The sequence below is a fragment of the Heterodontus francisci genome, chromosome 18, assembly GCF_036365525.1.
Source record: "Heterodontus francisci isolate sHetFra1 chromosome 18, sHetFra1.hap1, whole genome shotgun sequence".
Lineage (NCBI taxonomy): Eukaryota > Metazoa > Chordata > Chondrichthyes > Heterodontiformes > Heterodontidae > Heterodontus > Heterodontus francisci.
Genome location: NC_090388.1, coordinates 62,180,494 through 62,199,498, shown reverse-complemented (window position 1 = coordinate 62,199,498; position 19,005 = coordinate 62,180,494). Strand labels below are relative to the sequence as shown.

The 19,005-nt window shown below is 41.3% G+C and overlaps 1 protein-coding gene across 1 annotated transcript in view; it reads left to right on the top strand.

The window, feature by feature from the left end:
• The first annotated feature begins 593 nt into the window (after positions 1-593).
• The window catches only part of samm50l (sorting and assembly machinery component 50 homolog, like), a 37,070-nt gene continuing 18,658 nt past the window's right edge, over positions 594-19,005 (top strand). The window contains exons 1-8 of the mRNA XM_068050864.1: positions 594-789; positions 2,738-2,848; positions 7,833-7,934; positions 10,610-10,697; positions 11,318-11,424; positions 11,510-11,640; positions 15,525-15,612; positions 16,317-16,445. Of these exons, the coding sequence (XP_067906965.1) occupies positions 769-789; positions 2,738-2,848; positions 7,833-7,934; positions 10,610-10,697; positions 11,318-11,424; positions 11,510-11,640; positions 15,525-15,612; positions 16,317-16,445 (777 nt within the window). The 5' untranslated portion in view covers positions 594-768. The remainder of the gene's footprint in view (positions 790-2,737; positions 2,849-7,832; positions 7,935-10,609; positions 10,698-11,317; positions 11,425-11,509; positions 11,641-15,524; positions 15,613-16,316; positions 16,446-19,005) is intronic.

Here is a 19,005-nt window from a genome sequence, read left to right as displayed (position 1 = left end):
ATCAAAACTAATGATAGTTTAGGAAAACTATTTTCTATGAGTAGTGCACCCATTTTCAGGCACAACACTTTAGGAAGGATGTCAAAGTTTTGGAGAGGGTGGGAGAAGATTTATCAGATGCATACCAGGGATGTGGGAATTCAATTACGGGGAGAGACTGGAGAATCTAGTATTGTCTTCCTTAGCGCAGAGAAGGTTAAGAAAAAGTGTTCAAAATTATGAAGGGTGTTAATAGAGTAGAAGCAGATTCAATAATAATTTTCAAAAGTGAAGCGAACAAATACTTGAAAAGGAAAACAAATTGCAGTGCTACAGGAGGAGGACTGATTGGATTGCTCTTCCAAAAAGCTAGCACTGACACGATGGGCCGTATGGCCTCCTCTTGCATATAAAAACACGAAATGCTGCAACCACTCAGCAGGTCTGGCAGCATCTGTGGAAGGAGAAGCAGAGTTAACGTTTCGGGTCAGTGACCCTTCATCGGAACCTCCTCTTGCCATGGTGCCGCTGCCGGCAATGATTGACAGGTCGCCTGGAATTGGGATTGGCTGCTCGAACGGATCCGCCTTCCTACTCTCAGCCAGTCAGCGGCGAGGAGCGGATGGTCATGTGATGTGTGATGGCGGCGTCCTTGCTGCGTTCGCGGGGTTGTGACCGACGCTAGTGAGAAGTGGTTAATAACAAACGCCAGCGCGGCGAAAGGGCCTGTAATTCGGCGGCCGACAGTTTTGAGTGCGGCGGGAGATTGGCGAGGAGCCGGAGGGGACCATGGGCAGCGTTCAGGCGCGGGTAAGGACTGACCCAAGGCCTTGGAGGGGACGATTTTTGGTGATCTTTACAGGGAGTGTGTAGTGTTCGTTCAGCCCAGCGGTGCCTGTTAATTTGGCTGGGTTTTCTCATTAAATTGGAATATTTTTATAAAGCTTTTACTGAATGGCCAGGAGGGTTTTCCAGTGAGTAACTGAGACACCGACCAGCTTCCACCATATCTGTACTCAGTTGAACTGTTCTCACTGTGTTGCAGCCATGGGGTGGGGGTGTGGGTGGTGGTGGTGGGCGTGCGGCGATTAGGGCAGGGTTCCTGAGAACAACTAAAATAAAAGCAAAATATTGCAGATGCTGGAAATCGGAAATAAAAAGAAGAAATGTTGGAAATACTCAACGGATCTGGCAGCATCTGTGGAGAGAGAAGCAGAGTTAACGTTTTAGGTCAATGACCTTTCATCAGAACTGGCAAAGGTTAGAAATGTAATAGGTTTTAAGCAAATAAAGTGGGGGTGGGGCAATAGATAACAAAAGGGAAGGTGTTGATAGGACAGGGTCGCAGAATAACTGACCAGAAGGTCATGGAGCAAAGGTAAATGGTATGGTAATAAAAGCAAAATACTGCGGATGCTGGAAATCTGAAATAAAAACAAGAAATGCTGGAACCACTCAGCAGGTCTGGCAGCATCTGTGAAAAGAGAAGCAGAGTTAACGTTTCAGGTCAGTGACCCTTCTTCGGAACTGACAAATATTAGAAAAGTCACAGGTTATAAGCAAGTGAGGTGGGGGTGGGGCAAGAGATAACAAAGGGGAAGGTGTAGATTGGACAAGGCCCCATAGCTGACCAAAAGGTCATGGAGCAAAGGCAAACAATATGTTAATGCTGTGTTGAAAGGCAAAGCATTAGTACAGATTAGGTGTTAATGCACCTAATTGCTTATTGAACAGCAGCAAGTGCAAACATGAAAAAAAAAACAGTGGGTAAGCAAACTGAGATGAAATGAAATAAATGTAAAAAAAAAGAAAAAATAACTAAAAATGAAAGTAAAATGGGGGGCTGTCATGCTCTGAAATTATTGAACTCAATGTTCAGTCCGGCAGGCTGTAGTGTGCCTAATCGGTAGATGAGATGCTGTTCCTCGAGCTTGCGTTGATGTTCACTGGAACACAGCAGCAATCCCAGGACAGAGATGTGAGCATGAGAGAGTTGAAATGGCAAGCAACCGGAAGCTCAGGGTCCTGCTTGCGGACTGAGCGGAGATGTTCCGCAAAGCAGTCACCCAGTCTGCGCTTGGTCTTCCCAATGTAGAGGAGACCACACTGTGAGCAGCAAATACAGTATACTACATTGAAAGAAGTACAAGTAAATCGCTGCTTCACCTGAAAGGAGTGTTTGGGGCCTGGGATAGTGAGGAGAGAGGAGGTAAATGGTATGGTTATGGTGTGCTGTAAGACAAAGCGTTAGTGCAGCGAGGGTGTCAATTGACAGAAAAATGAACAGCCCTGGCCCAAAGCACAAACATGAAAAAAAGTGGGCAGGCACATAGTTAAAAAAAAGGAACAAACTAAAATTTAAAGAAAACTAACAACCAGGGTTTAATTTTAAACGCAGTGTTTTGAGGTCCCCTTTTTGTGAATCCGTGTTCACTGTTTCCAATTATCAGGCAAATAATTGAGCACAAACAGGCTTTCTTTGGTTTAAAGCAGAAAGATGAAATTTATTAAACCGTAACCTTAATTCTAATATGGTTCATGCCTGCAGATATATGATGCCCTCATGTTAACATGCACACATGATATAAACATGCAAGGTAGGGATAGAAAAGATAAGTAGATCAGTTTGAGGCAATATCTTGTTACTGTTTCTCAAACATTTGAGTTTGTCATTTTATACTGTTATTTTATCCAATAAATATGTGCCTGTGTAACGAGAACATTACAGATTAAAAGAAAACCACATTAATTCTTTCAGAGCTTGGAACCCCTTCCAGTGAGTGGGCCGAATTTATTGCCTTCAGTGGATGAGACAGAAACAGTTGAGGTGGAACCTGAAACCAAACAGGAGGTTCTAGAAAATAAAGGGGTGAGAAACTATTTATTTACTTAAATCATTTTCTTATTTTTTATAAGAAAAGGCATCTGTTGCGATGATAGAATGTGAAATTTTGTCTGTGATTTCCTTCACCTTGTGATATCAGCTGTGCGGTGAACTGATGAGGGATGAGGTGGTGAACAAATCCCACAAATCATAATACGCGAATTGTGAAATTAGCCTAGTGTGTAAACTGAGAGTCTTGGTCTGCAAACCATTGCAAAAACCCTGGGCTAATTCATGGAGAAAAAAGTCTGAGAAAATCCCTGCCCTTCCTGAGGCTGCCACTACGTCCTCCTTAATTTGCATTTGCTATAGCCTCGTGGCACTAGTGAATCTTGAGAGATTCATGTACTGTAAAAGCTAGGTTTTTCTCCTGCTCAACAACTTTATGTTCTCTACCCTGCATGGTGGGCGCATGCTCAGTGTTCTGTGCCACGTGCATAAAACTGCATTTATCTTTGTTAAATGACATCAGCTTGGTTTTGCTAGTTCAATCCTAAAATAACAGAGACTATTCAAGATAATTTATTAATCCTTATGTTAACAGCTGTATCTTGAATGTGTTGGAGATTCTGTTTTCATAGCTGATTCAAGTTGATGCTTGTTCAGTGCTTTCTGGACTTTACTCAGGATCAAGGCAATAACACAGCATAGGAATTATTTTTAGCCTTTTGATTTTTAAGAGATTTCTTTCTCTATTGTTGCCCATGACCTCACCAGATTTTCTAATGTGTTTCTGGTGATGGGCTGTACACTTGGAATGTCATAACTTTTTTTTTCTTTCCAGATGCTGATTGCCTGCTATGTACTTCCAGTCTTTTCTGTTTGTTTCAGATTTCCAGTTTTGCAGATTTTCCTTAGTATTCAAAATCTCCTTTTGGAATAGCTCCCTTCTCATTCTGATCACTTCTCAGTGTACTTGACTGTTGAGTATAACCGCCACAACTTTTGCATTTGCATATACTGCAATTGTTAGTAATTGTAGTGTTTAAAGTATGTGGAACCATACACCTCTATAAATCATGCATTTTAACTTATTAATGGAAATTAAAATTGAAGTAAAAACTGAGAATTGACACTTGGTGTAAGTTTTAAATGCATAGTCCGATGCTTTCTTCAAAGTGTATTTCCTTAGCATGAGATTTTTAACTCAAACTTTTATGAGGTTTTGTTACTGCCAGTCTGTAGTCACTACTGTTGCTGTTTCCCAGGATGCATGCAGGTGGATGAAGTTTAACAAAATGTAACACACGGTTGGATATAGACTTTCTCAGCAATAATACAGTATTGGTTCTGTTTTGAAAACCTAAGAATGGGCTTAAAATGGAGGAGATTGCCTTGGTTTCACTCTTGTGTTTTAAAACTTTATCTGTAACTCTTGATTGCCCTACTGCCTTGTAATCACTCTTGGACTTATTCTTTTAGTTATCTGCATTAGGACCTTCTTCATAATCTGTCATCTTCCCCGTACTTCACGAAGCTATGTATTTTAACATCTAAATGTGAAGCTGAATTTCCTTTGTTTCTGCAGAGCAATGGGGAGGTGTCTGTTTGGTCAGCAGGCTATCCCCCACACCACTGCTGTTAGATCTACCCAGTTGATCAATCTTTATTCAAGAAAAGAGGGAGACAAAGCAGGAAACTATAGGCCAGTTAGCCTAACATCTGTCAGAGAAATTACTCGAATCCATTATTAAGGAAGTTATAACAGGATACTTAAAAAATCATTATGGGATCAGACAGAGTCAACATGGTTTTGTGAAAGGGAAATCGTGTTTAATTTATTAGAGTTCTTCGAGGAAGTAACAAGCAAGGTGGATAAAGGGGAACCTATAGATGTGGTGTACTTAGATTTTTAAAAGGCATTTGATAAGGTACCACATGAAAGGCGACTAAACAAGATAAGAGCACATGGTGTAGGGTGTAACATATTAGCATGGATAAAGGACTGGTTAGCTAACAGGAAGCAGAGAGTAGGGATAAATGGGTCTTTTTCAGGTTGGCATAAGAACATAAGAAATAGGAGCAGGAGTAGGCCATTCAGCCCCTCAAGCCTGCCCTGCCATTCAATAAAATCATGGCTAATCTGTCCCAGTCCTCAACTTCTCTTTCAGACCTGCTCTGCCTAACCCTCGTCTCCCCAAGATTTCAAAAATCTATCTACCTCCTCCTTGAATGTAATTAGTGACCTAGCCTCCACAACTCTCTGAGGTAGAGAATTCCAGAGATTCACCACCCTCTGAGAGAAGAAATTCCTTTGCATCTCAGTTTTAAATGTGTGCCCCCTTATTCTGTAATTATGTCCCCTAGTTCGAGATTCCCCCACTAGTGGAAACATCATCTCAACATCTACCCTGTCGAGCCCCCTTTAAAATCTTTTATGTTTCTATAAGATCACCTCTCATTCTTCTAAACTCCAATGAATAAAGGCCTAACCTGTTTAGCCGTTCTTGATAAGACAGCCCCTTCATCCCAGGAATCAACCTTGTGAACCTTTACTGAACTGCCTCCAATGCTAGTATATCCTTCTTTAAATACAGGGACCAAAACTGTACGCAGTACTCCAGGTGTGGCCTCACCTACGCCCTGTACAGTTGTAACAAGACTTCCCTATTTTTAAACTCTAACCCCCCTGGCAATAAAGGACAAAATTCCATTTGCCTTCCTAATTACTTGCTGCACCTGCATGCTAACCTTTTGTGTTTCATGCACAAGAATACCCAGATCCCTCTGTACTGCAGTATTTTATAGTCTTTCTCCATCTAAATAATCTGCCTTTTTATTCTTCCTACCAAAGTGGATTACCTCCACTTTCCCACATTGAACACCATCTGCCAAATTTTTGCCCACTCACTTAACCTATCTATATCCTTTGCAGATTCTTTGTGTCCTCATCACAACATGTCTTCCCACCTATTTTTGTATCGTCAGCAAATTTAGATACACTACACTCTGTCCCTTCCTCTAAGTCATTCATGTAGATAGTAAACAGGTGAGGCCCTAGGACCGATCCTTGTGGCACCCCACTAGTTACGGCTTTCTAACCTGAAAAAGACCATTGATCCCGACACTCTGCCTTCTGTGTGTTAGCCAATCCTCAATCCATGCCAACGCATTACCCCCAATACCCTGAGCTCCTATTTTGTGCAATAACCTTTTATGTGGCACCTCATCGAACGCCTTCTGAAAATCCAAATACACTACATCTACTGGTTTACCTTTATCCACTCTGCTTGTTATATCCTCAAAGAACTCTAACCAAATTGTCAAACATAATTTCCCTTTCATAAAATCATGTTGACTCTGTCTGATTGCATTATGTTTTTTAAATGTCCTGCTATTTCTTCCTTAATAATCAACTCAGGCATTTTCCCAACAACTGATGTTAAGCTAACTGGTCTATAGTTTCCTGCTTTCTGTCTCCCTCCTTTCTTGAATAGGGGTGTCACATTAGCGGTTTTCCAATCCGCTGGTACCCTACTGGAATCCAGTGAGTTTTGGGCAAGCTGTAACTAGTGGCGTGCTACAGGGATCAGTGCTAGGGCCTCAACTATTTACAATGAATATCAATAACTTGGATGAAGGGACTGAATGTATGGTTGCTAAATTTGCTGATGACAGCAAGATAGGTAGGAAAGTAAGTTGGCAAGAGGAGGTAGAGAGTCTATAAAGGGATATAGATAGGTTGTGAGTGGGCAAAATTTGGCAGATGGAGTATAATGTGGGAAAATGTGAACTTGTCCATTTTGGCAGGAAGAATAGAAAAGCTGTATACTATATAAATGGAGAGAGATTGCAGAACTCAGTACAAAAGGATCTGGGTGTCCTGGTACATGAATCACAAAAGGTTAGTATGCAGGTACAGCATGCGTTTAGGAAGGTAAATGGAATGTTGGCGTTTATTGCAAGGGAAATCAAGTATAAAAGTAGGGAACCTTTACTGCAGCTGTACAGGACCTTGGTGAGACCACATGTGGAGTACTTCGTACAGTTTTGGTCACCTTATTTGAAAAAAGATATAATTGCGTTAGAAGCAGTTCAGAGAAGGTTCACAACTAATTCCAGGGATGAAGGGCTTATCTTATGAAGAAAGTTTAAACAGGTTGGGCCTATACCCGTTGGAGTTTAGAAGAATGAGAGGTGATCTTATTGAAACATATGAGATCCTGAGGGGACTTGATAGAGTGGATACCATGAGGATGTTTCCTCTTGTTGGGGAGACTAGAACTAGTGGACACAGTTTAAGAATAAGAGGTTTCCCTTTAAAGACAGCGGTGAGAAATGTTTTTTTCTCAAAGGGTCATTGATCTGTGGAATTCTGTTCCCCAGAAAGCAGTGGAGGCTGGGTCAGTGAATTTATTTAAGGCTGAGTTAGATAGATTTTTGATAGACAAGGGAGTCAACGGTTATGGGGTTTATACAGGGAAGTGGAGTTGAGACCACAACCCGATCAGCTATGAACTTATCGAATGGCGGAGCAGCCTTGAAGGGCTGATAGGGCTTGGGAGCAGGAGTAGACAATGTTCAACTGTATTGTACAGAACGGATCCAAACTGTCCAGTTGGGTTATCTGCTAGCATAATTTAATTTGTTCCCGTATTGGATATTTTTATGGGTACATGTATAAATACTATATTCAATGTATGTTAAACCTCAAAAGGAAGGAACTTCATTGTTTGCACTTTGACTCCTTCAGTGCATTGTTGAATTCCTGAAATTGGTCAAGGGCATTTGATTAGACTCCTTGATTAAGAATTCTCAGTCCTTATTTTTTTTTCTCTCCTAGCCCCATAAAATAGTTTATGGTTGTTGTATAGGTCATTTTGGGGCTTCTACTGGAAAGAATTAAACCCAAAATGAAGGAAAGGAAAATAGCTTTTGTAAGTTTAATAATACACTTTTTTATTTTAAATTTAGAAGAATTTCAAGGTTGAAATATTGGTCATGCTATATTCTCTTTTTCCTATTTTAGGTGATTGTTCAGCATGTGCACATTGATGGAATCAGCAGAACGAAAGATGATCTCTTAGTATATGAAATAGCCGATGTATTCAAAGCTAAAAACCTCATTGAAGTAAGTGTTAATATAAAAATTACAAGAGTGAATTTGTACGAAGTATTAGGCTCTGGACTTTTCAAGGCCCTACTCCATAACCATGCTAGTCAAGCTCTGAGAACATGGTTTGTCGTTCAACTGAAAAAAATCCCTGTGCTAATTCATAGAGAAAAAGCCTGAGAAACCCCCTGCTTCCCCACTCTATCCCATCAAGTCAGCAATACATCCTCATCTCTATTTGCTTTTGCTATTGCCTCGTGACATTGGTTTTGAATGTTGAGATTCATGTACTGTAAAACCTAGGCTTTTCTCCTGCTTCAACACCTTTTTAAGTTCTCAACCCTGCCTAGTGGAAACATGCATAAAACTGCATTTATGTTTTTTCAATGACATCGGCCAGACACGTGCCCATTTCCCCATTGCATTCTAAGGATCTGCTTGTAATCTGTTTTTCTTATCCAAGGCCCTAGTACTTTCTCATCTTTTGTATCTCGTGACAGTTTTCCTCAATACTGTCGTACATATCATTAATTCGGATGAAGAGCAGCAACTGTCTTTGTCAATCTAATAATAGCCAGTCCACTTGCAGATTGGCTGCATTCTCATTGGCAGAAGTTGTTATTAATGGCAATCAACTCCTTATTTAATCAAATCCTACAGTACTGTGTTGCGTGTTATGCTGACTTGTACTGCAGAGTGGCTCCCTCTTGATTTCCTCATATAGTGATATCATGATCTCATTGATCTCATCTGGTTGGATGCAAGTGCAAAATAATGGTTAGAGACAAGTACCCCTTCACCACCACCACAGGGACAGGATATTAAAGGGCGAGACCCTTGAGTCTTAATTGCCTTTCTGACCCTTCTAACTGCAGTAGACATTAATGAAGTAAATGAGCAGCAAGGCAAGTTAAACATTTTTTTTTTGTTTTTGATGCATTTTCAGGCAGGAAAAGAACAAAACAGCTGTGGTTAGTGCTACTACAACTTGATGCTTGCTTCTAAGATCTTGTCATAAATCAGTGAAAGTTTAGGGACATGCACTCTAGATATTTTGGTAAATTTTCATCTATACCAAGTAGTTTTCAGCAGATCATCTGGGTCAGAACAAGGTTTCAAAAATTTTATAATCCATTTATTAAGCATAAAAGAAAAAGAGATGAATTTGTGTTTATGTAGCACCTTCTGCCACCTTAGCATGTCCCAAAGTGCGACACGTCAACTACTTTTGAAGTGTTGTCACTGTTGGATGCACAGCAGCCAATCTATGTACCGTAAGATCCCAGGAACAGCAGTTAAATTAATGAGCAATGAAACAGTTTTTGGTGATGTTGGTTACATGATAAATATTGGTCAGAAAGCTCAAAGGACTCCCCTGCTCTTCAAGAAGTGTCCACTTGACACAACAGGCAGGGTTTCGGCTTAATGTATCATCTGAAAGCTGACACCTGGGACAGTGCCGCCCTCCCTCAGTACTGCACTGAAGTGTCAGCCGAGATTATACAATCGTGTCTGTTGAGTTGGGGTTGACCTAGTGACCTTCTGACTCACAGGTGAGTGTGCTACAACGGAGCCACAGCTGATACCTGACCAGAACAGAACCACTTGAACAGGGATTGTAGTTGGATATGAATAATAGTTTTATTTAGTATATGGCTTGATATACCTGGAGTAGTGCAATTGTAGTGGAGACATTATCAGTGTGCTGCATGGCCGTAAGATATGTGCCAAGTAGAAGAATGCTTGAAGGGACACTGGTTGAATATCGTAGCATTTTGATAGTTAGGAGTGCTAGCCCTAAAGTATGCTGATTGTTTTCTTTCCTTACTGAGAAAAATAACTGAGTGGAATTTTTCAGACCCTGTCACTGTGTATGTTCTGAATCAGGAGTGTAGGTAATTCATGCACACATACGAAAGTACAGTTTCATCACTCCTAATAGGTTAGCCAAAGATTTTCATGTTCAAGGTCAAGTGGAGTAGAATCTGCCCAGGATCTGTACTAGCAATTTAAACTTAAAATGATGGGTGAAACGGATCTCTGCAGCTGCTTGTTTGCCCCTCTGGCAAACTCCCCCATTCCTATTGGATGTAGGTTGTGGATTGACCTTAAATTATAATTCTTTTTATTGTTTCAATATTTTTGCTTGGGAAAGACTGCCTTTCTTAGGTCTTTACATGTCTCAGCTGTACAATGCATGCCATTCTCTTTACCCATTGTCTCTCGAGATAAGGAGGCCAAAGAAAGAATAATTTTTAATACAGTTGAACCTTCTTCCCTTTTAAATTAATCCATTCAGTGATTTCCAAATACAAGCACAACTTAGCAAGGCTAGGTCTAGCAGGTAGCACTATGGAGTTGAACTTCATTAAAGGACTGACCAGTCACTTCAAGAACAAAAACAAGAAATGCTGGAATCACTCAGCAGGTCTGGCAGCATCTGTGGAAAGAGAAGCAGAGTTAACGTTTCGGGTCAGTGACCCTTCTTCGGAACTGTTCCGAAGAAGGGTCACTGACCCGAAACGTTAACTCTGCTTCTCTTTCCACAGATGCTGCCAGACCTGCTGAGTGGTTCCAGCATTTCTTGTTTTTGTTTCAGATTTCCAGCATCCGCAGTATTTGGCTTTTATTTTAGTCACTTCAAGAATGTTGATACGCAATTTTTTTTTCTATCTTTACTGAAAAAACAATAGGTGATGAAGAAGTCTCATGAAGCCCGTGAACGGTTGCTCCGTCTGGGAATTTTCAGAAATGTGGAGGTCCTCATTGATACTGCCCAGGGTAACTTTTCAAAATGTTCTTAGTCTGATATTCATTCATGTCGTGATGATCCAACATTGTTATCACCATAGCACAGTGCAACCGAACACAATTCCTGAGACCCCAGGCTTGAAAGTGGTTGCCTCCTTAATTATTTTATTTACTTCCCTCACCAACCCCCTCTCTAATTCATTCAGCCTTAGCTGATTTTTCTCAAAAGCATGGCTGATCAGAATGATAATTTGTCTGGTGGCATCTCAACCCAGTTTTTCATCTGTATCATTTATTCCATTCTTCAGACTCCCTAGCCCTCTGTGCTGGGTCCAATAATTCCTGTAACCGGCTATGGTTAGTTTTACCAAATGGGCAAATAAGTGACTTTTTTTCCAGCCTCACCACCACTGATATGTACTGAGTATTGGCATTATTTGTGAGAAATGTGTTTCTTCCTTCTCCTTGAAGCTAAATGGAATGCGTATTAATAACTCTTAAAATGGTTGTTGGAGCTCAGACGTTCAGTGTTTTAAAAATGACTTGCTTCAACTTGTTCAACTATTCCAAGGTTCTGTGCATCTTTGCACTAACCTGTGAGTTGGCTTGTTTTTGTTTTCTTGATGCATTTTGTTGGTATTAACAATAAGGTGATGAGGCATTGGTCGATGGATTGGACGTGATCTTTGAAGTAAAGGAAATGAGACGATTAACTGGGAGTTACAACACTATGGTTGGGAACAATGAAGGAAGTATGGTAAGATGATCTCCTTTTATAGTTGCATTAATTGTGACAAATGCACCTGCAATTATTCACAACAGTTTTTTTTTCTTGTTTATAGGTTCTGGGTCTGAAGCTACCCAATCTATTTGGTCGAGCAGAAAAGATAACTTTCCAGTTCTCCTATGGAACAAAGGAGACCTCCTATGGCCTCTCGTACTTTAAACCGAGGCCTGGCAACTTTGACAGAAAGTAAGTGGTTACTCATCCCTTTCCTCCATGTTTAAGAAAAGAAGCAGAAAATTACAGTCTTGCTGCTTTCACAAAAATGTTTGTGCCATGTCAACTGTTTCCAAAAAGGTTTGTCTTTGATAAAGTAAGGTTTCAGGCCTTTTTAATTCACGCATGTTATACTCAGCTAGGTGCAATAATTTACCAACTTTCCAATGGTGATGCATATTTTCTTCTGTATTTTTCCAGAAATAGTTAGGTTTCCCGTCAGCATTACACAGAAAACGCAAGCTCCATCCACTCCCCAACCCCAACCTCATTTATTTTTGGGAAGAATTGGGGAACTATATAATGTAACAGTCATGGCTATGCAAACATTGGCCCAAATATTGCTGCCAGAACATCGGTGAAGCTAATGGTGCTCACCCTTATTTAAGTGCAAATGCTACAGCAGATGCGCAATCGAACAGGTAATCAAGAGGTTGCTGTCAGAGATGCACAGCTGCGCCATTAGCTTTGCAAAAATATCATCTCGTGGTCTGGTTCCTCATTCAAATGTATTGAGCAGCGTGAAATTCATGTACTTATACTGTATATATGAAGTAACTCGCACAGAAAGTTAGATCAAGTCCAAGTATCTTGTTAATGTTGTGATAAGTGTTCATTACTGCCAGTCAGTCTCTCTGGCACTGGACATTAACTATTACAAGTGTGGAGTCTCATGCTTCAGGTTGGAGATTTAATTTTTTTTTATGTATCTGTCTCTTCCCTCTTTTAATCCAATCTTTCCCTTTCGATTTCTTCTGCACCATTTTAAATTATATTTCCTTGTATAGACCACGCGCTGTAGATTTCACAATCCTTCATTTGGGTTGGTTAAGGAGATGCACAGTTGTATGTCCTGTTCACTCAGATCCCAGATGCCCTGTAGAGGGTGCTGCACTCTTTCCATCTTGCACTTCAAGCAACTTTCAGTACAAAATAGGCTGCGTTTGCTGATAAAGCAACCACTAGGTGGCGCAGTATTGGCACATGCGCAAATGCAACCTCATCCACTGAAATGCCACTGTCTGTGATATCTCAGGCAGCTGCCAGTAATAAAGATGGCGCTGCTTAATTTATCACAAATAATAAACGCAGCCTTAAACCCAAATCCCCACAGTGGCTCTGATCGTGCTTTTCTTCACCGCGCCCGTCTGCTTGCCACTTGCTCCCTGCTTCACTGCTTCTCCCCCCCCTCGGCCGCTTGCTCCAGGCCTCACCTCTTTCCTTTTGGCCATTGGCTCCCACGTTGCCCCGTCACCCCTTAGCTGCTCACTCCCCATCTTACTGTTTCAGCAACCCGTTTTCCACCCCCCCCGGCCGCCACCAGCTGCTTCTTTGGGTGGCGCGATGGGGAGTGATCGGCTGAAGGGAGAAGAGACGAAGCCGGGAGCGAGGGGGTGGAAGGGCGAGAGCGGGAGCGAGTGGCCAAGGGGAGGAAGCGCCGAGGTCTGCAGCGAGCGGACGGGAGGCTGGGAAGCGGCGAGGGCGGGAACGAGTGGCTGGGGTGGGGGGAGGGGGGGAGGAGCGGCAACACGGGAAGCAAGCGGCCGAGGGTGGAAGCGACATGAGCAAGTGGCTGAAGGAATGCAGCAGCGAGGTGGGATAGAGCAGGAAATTGAAAGCAGTGATTGAAGCGGGGATGGAGGGGGGTACGGTTCGGGGGAATGGAGCATGCGATCGCGGCTGTTGAGAGGTGAGGTCGTCATTGCATGGTGACGTCAGCATGCACATGCGTACTTTCATACTGGCAAGCTGTCAAATGTTCGCACGCACCGATGATGCCCACGATCGCTGTGTGCATGCTCTGCATTGTCAGGAGTCTCTTTGTACAAAATATCATGTACATTAAATGGGCATGGGCAAGTCTAACTAATACCCGGTGCCATTTGTTGACCAGGGGAATTTTTGGGCCATTATTTGCTTTCTCATTTTCCCTTTTTTTTTCTTGCTGCTTGTCAATATTCTCTTTCTCTCCCTCCCCCCACCATTTCTAAAAGCTTGGGCTCCTTAATGTGGTCCCTTTCAATGAGTGCCAATCGTGTGAGCCTTGATGGTGAATGCCAGCTGATTATTTGACCAGGCAGTGTGGGATAGGCACCATATTACAACCAAGCCTAATGTTGTGTTCATCAAATGTGGGTACAGGTATGGTTCCAACAGAAGTTGCTGGATGAGGAACAAGGACCCTAGCCAATTTTTCTTTTCATCCCCGCAACTCCCCCCACCCACGCCTCCCGGCCCTTTAAAGCCGGTGCCTATGCACCTTCTGCTGGTTTATGAAACTAACTCAGCACGGACTGGAGATGGAAGCTGGGATCATCTTGGCTTAAATAAAAACTGGAAATGCTGGAAATACTCAGCATATCTGGCAGCATCTGTGGGGAGAGAAGCAGAGTTAACGCTTCAGGTCAGTGACCCTTCTTCAGAACTGACCTGAAACGTTAACTCTGCTTCTCTCTCCACAGATGTTGCCAGACCTGAGTATTACCAGCATTTCTTGTTTTTGTTTGAGTTCCAGCATCTGCAGTATTTTGCTTTTATCATCTTGGCTTGCATGGTTGAGGTACTCACCGAATAATCAGAGCGCTTCCTTTTCCTGAATAGGAAGAAAATCAAACAAAATACCTGCAGTAATCAGTTCATTGTGTGTCTCTGTCATCTGATTGTTTAAAGTCAGTTTAGCTCTAAAGAATAAATATCTAGGCATTGTATAAGTTTTTATTTTCATGGTTCTTCTTTGTATCTTTGTTAGTAAATTGGCCAAAGAAACCATGTACATTTTTTAGGGTTTTGTTTTGTCTTTCACACGCACACAAGTTGCATCCCTTGGGCATTGCAAGTGTAAAGGAAAGAAAATGCTGTTCAGGCTTAAAATATTTGTAAGTTCAGTGGGTCTCCTTCCTGTTGCTCTTGTGCAGCCTTGATTGTGATGTTTAGCTGCTAAATTGGGCTGTGCCTTGAAGCTCATGGTGCTAAATAGACAACGTCTGATAAATGTAGCTGCTGATAAGTTGTTGAGATCAGTCAGAAGATAGCTGCAACTGTTCTGGAAATTTTTGGCTCTGTTTCAATGAGTATCTTTTTCTTTTTAATATTGCTTTGCCTCAGTGTGATGTTTGTACGATGCTGAATGCTAACGCAAGACTTTTTATATATATCTTTTATATCAGCTGATATATCTGAAGAAAATAGTTTGAAAAATACTCCCATTTTAATTATGGTGAAGAAAGGCAAATCTAGTCAATTTATAATTTACTTCCCTAAATATAAGACATTAGCCTTTTGTGTTCTGATTGTACATCTGTTTGAAATTTGGTGCTTTTATTTTAATGAAAGAAAAAATATATAATGCAGTGACTATTTCTATGTAGACGAACACAGCAACCATTGGCTTGGAAAGGAGTAATTGTTTGTACTTGTCATTATAATCTTTAGTTATCTTGTCCAATTTATCTTGTCCAATTTGCTTTTAATATAAGTAGGCCTGCAGTGTTACTTATTTGGTGGTGTTAAAAGATCATGTATAAAACACATAGGCACACATCTGTTTAGACCTGTTAAGTAACTAAATTCATGGTAACAGTGCTTTGTGCAAGGTGGGAATGGTGCTCAAGGCTATAGTGGGTTTGCTGTTGGTTAATGTTCTCAAACATTTAATATGAATAAAGTACCTTTCCTACTTTCCCTCTGGGGTGAAACTATAATTCACGTTGGAAAAAATATCAGTTTTATGGCTGTTGCTTAGTGGAAAGTAAAGGAATACTTGAAGATGTTAACGAAACTTCAGTTGTCTGTTCAAACAAAGCACATAGTGAAACATTCGGTCATCAATTGAAATATGCATATATCTTTCTCTTCAGTTTTTCCGTTAACTTGTATAAGGTAACTGGACAGTTTCCCTGGAGTTCGCTTCGTGAGACTGATAGAGGGGTCTCAACTGAATATAATGTAAGGAAGAAGCACTTCTTTATTTAACTGTTTTAATTGATAATCTTAGTAATGGTTAACTTCAGAAGAGTCATGTCCTTTTGTTTATTTGTAAGTAAGCACAATGTATTATTGCTAGTAGTCAGTAGATAGACTTTTATGTGCATCAGTGTGGTTATGTGCAAGCATGTTTAGTGATATTAAAGAAAGTGGTGAAGAGATTGAATCAGCTGCAGTTTTTCTGAGATTAGAGATACCACAGTATTATATTTAAATATTATGAAGATCCTGATGTGGGAACTATTGAGACTATTTACTGCAAATTTGATCATAACTGCAAGTCTGTGCTTTGAAGTGGAGTGAAGGGCAACCTGTGTTCCCATACTTGACAGGAAGCTGGTGCTATTTATTTACCATAACAGGATTATTTTTCTGAACTGTTGTGAAATGAAGTACTGAGTCCAATTTCTGTATACTGTACCAGGAGACTGAGACTTATCGGCTGTTTCTCCATTTTCTTGTATGCTAGGTCCAAACTAAATCGCAGCTAACTCAAATCTTAAACATGTTTGATTCAGAAGGTTGTTTAGAACATAATGTAGGCAACCTACGTGTGCTGAGAGAATTTTGAGAACCAGTGCAATGTAGAATAATTGTTCTGCTTTAGAACAGATTTCTATAGTACTCTTGAGATACTAATGTTAAGATCTGTCTTCTGCTTATAGTTTCCGATATGGAAAACCAATCACGCTCTGAAATGGGAGGGAGTTTGGAGGGAGCTGGGCTCTCTGTCTCGCACAGCATCTTTTTCTGTTCGGGAAGAAAGTGGTCACTCTCTCAAATCTTCAATTTCGGTAAACCTTCAATTACTATGAATATTATTCTGCCAATTTTTCGCTACAGTGGTCAGAGGCTGTTGCACAATTTAATCTGCCCATTCACAGATTTAAGATGTTTGAATTTTAAACTGGCTGCCAGATGAGTTCCCATTTTCTAATGTTTGTGTTTCTGCCCCATTATATTACAAAGTGTTTTGCATTCATGTTTATAATCTATACCTAGCCATGATGACTTTTTCCAGTACAGCAAAGCATTTCTTGGCAATTAATAAATGAATCAAGACCTCCTTTAGGGATTATTTTCCTACTGTAATTCTGATTGTGGCAGGTCCAATCTGAGTCAGGTTCACTTGGCCCACTGATAACACTAAGTTGTGCAGACATTTGTTTGTGTTGTCTGTTTGGCAAGTGCAATATTTTTGTGTTTCCATCTTTTTGCTTTGAGAAATAACTGGGAAGAGATATGATGGGTTTTTTTTCCGGTTAGTCGTGGATAAAATATGGGAAAGAAACATCTTGCAAAGTTAGGACCTCTATCTCAGAAAAATCTCCAAGAATATTTAAAAGAAATTACCTTCAGCATACTTGAGTAATATGGATTAACAGAGTTGAAGCCAGTGATGAAACTTATACCTGCACAGAATGCAGTGCAGAAAATTAGACCATGGAATCCAGCTGGTGTGCTTTAATTGCCATTTTAGACTCTGATTAAGGTTTACATCCTCAGACATAAAAGGAATAATCTGAATCTCAATTTGAGTAACTCATTGAAAACTGAATGTGAATTATTCAGGATTCATTTCTACAGAAACTCCAGAACAAGCCATGGCCTTAGCCAAGCTGTTCCAGTACAGCTGCAACACTGACATTTAGCCAGCAATGTGGAAAATTGACCAGGTGTGTCTGTCCACAAAAAGCAGGCCAAATCCAGCCCGGCCAGTTACCATCCTTTCAGTCAACTCTTGATCATCAGCAAAGTGATGGAAGGGGTCGTTGACAGTGCTATCAAGCAGCACTTGCTCAGCAATAACCTGCTTAGGGATGCTCAGTTTGGGTTCCGCCAGGGCCACTCGGCTCCTGACCTCGTTACAGCCTTGGTCCAAAGATGGACAAAAGAGCTGAACTCAAGAGGTCATAGTCATAGAGTTATACAGCACAGAAACAGGCCCATTGCATCTGTGCTGGCCATTAAGCATCTATCAATTCTAATCCCATTTTCCAGCACTTGGCCCATAGCCTTTTATGCTATGGTGTTTCAAGTGCTCATCTAAATACTTCTTAAATGTGTAAGGGTTCCTGCCTCTACCGCCCCTTCAGGCAGTGTGTTCCAGATTCCAACCACCCTCTGGGTGAAAACATTTTTCCTCAAATTCCCTCTAAACCTGCTGCACCTTACCTTGAATCTATGCCCCCTGGTTATTGACCACTCCACTAAGGGAAAAAGTTTCTTCCTATCTAACCTATCAATGCACCTCATAATTTTGTATATCTCAATCTTATCTCCCCTCAGCCTTCTCTGCTCTAAGGAAAACAACCCTAGCCTTTACAGTCTCTCTTCATAGCTGAAATGTTCCAGCCTAGGCAACATCCTGGTGAATCTCCTCTGCACCCTCTCCAGTGCAATCACATCCTTCCTGTTGTGTGGTGCCCTGAACTGTACACAGTACTCCAGCTGTGGCATAACTAGCGTTTTATACAGCTTCTTCATAACCTCCCTGCTCTTGTAGTCTATGCTTAGTCTAATAAAGGCAAGTATCCCATATGCCTTCCTAACTGCTTTATCTACCTGTGCTGCTGCCTTGAGTGATCTATGGACAAGTACACCAAGATCCCTCTGGCCATCTGTACTTCCTAGGGTCCTATCATCCATTGTATATTCCCTTGCCTTGTTAGTCCTCCCAAAATGCATCACCTCACACTTCTCAGGATGAAATTCCATTTGCCATGGCTCCGCCTATCTTACCAGCCCATCTATATCGTCCTGTAATCTAAGGCTTTATTCCTCACTATTTACGACACCACCAATTTTCGTGTCAACTGCGAACTTACTGATCATATCTCCTATATCACGTTTAAATCATTAATGGATACTGCAGACAGCAAGGATCCCAGCCCCGATCCCTGTGGTACACCACTGGTCACAGGCTTCCACTCGCAAAAACAACCCTTGACCATCACCCTCTGCCTCCTGCCGCTAAGCCAATTTTGGATTCAATTTGCCAAATTGCCCTGGATCCCATGGGCTCTTACCTTCTTAACCAGAGGGTGGTAGTAGATGGAAAGTATTCAGCATGGAGCTCGGTGACCAGTGGTGTTCCACAAGGATCTGTTCTGGGACCTCTGCTCTTTGATTTTTATAAATGACTTGGATGAGGAAGTGGAAGGTTGGGTTAGCAAGTTTGCCGATGACACGAAGGTTGCTGGAGTTGTGGATAGTGTGGAAGGCTGTTGTAGGTTGCAACGGGACATTGACAGGATGCAGAGCTGGGCTGAGAAGTGGCAGATGGAGTTCAACCTGGAAAAGTGTGAAGTGATTCATTTTGGAAGGTTGAATTTGAATGCGGAATACAGGCTT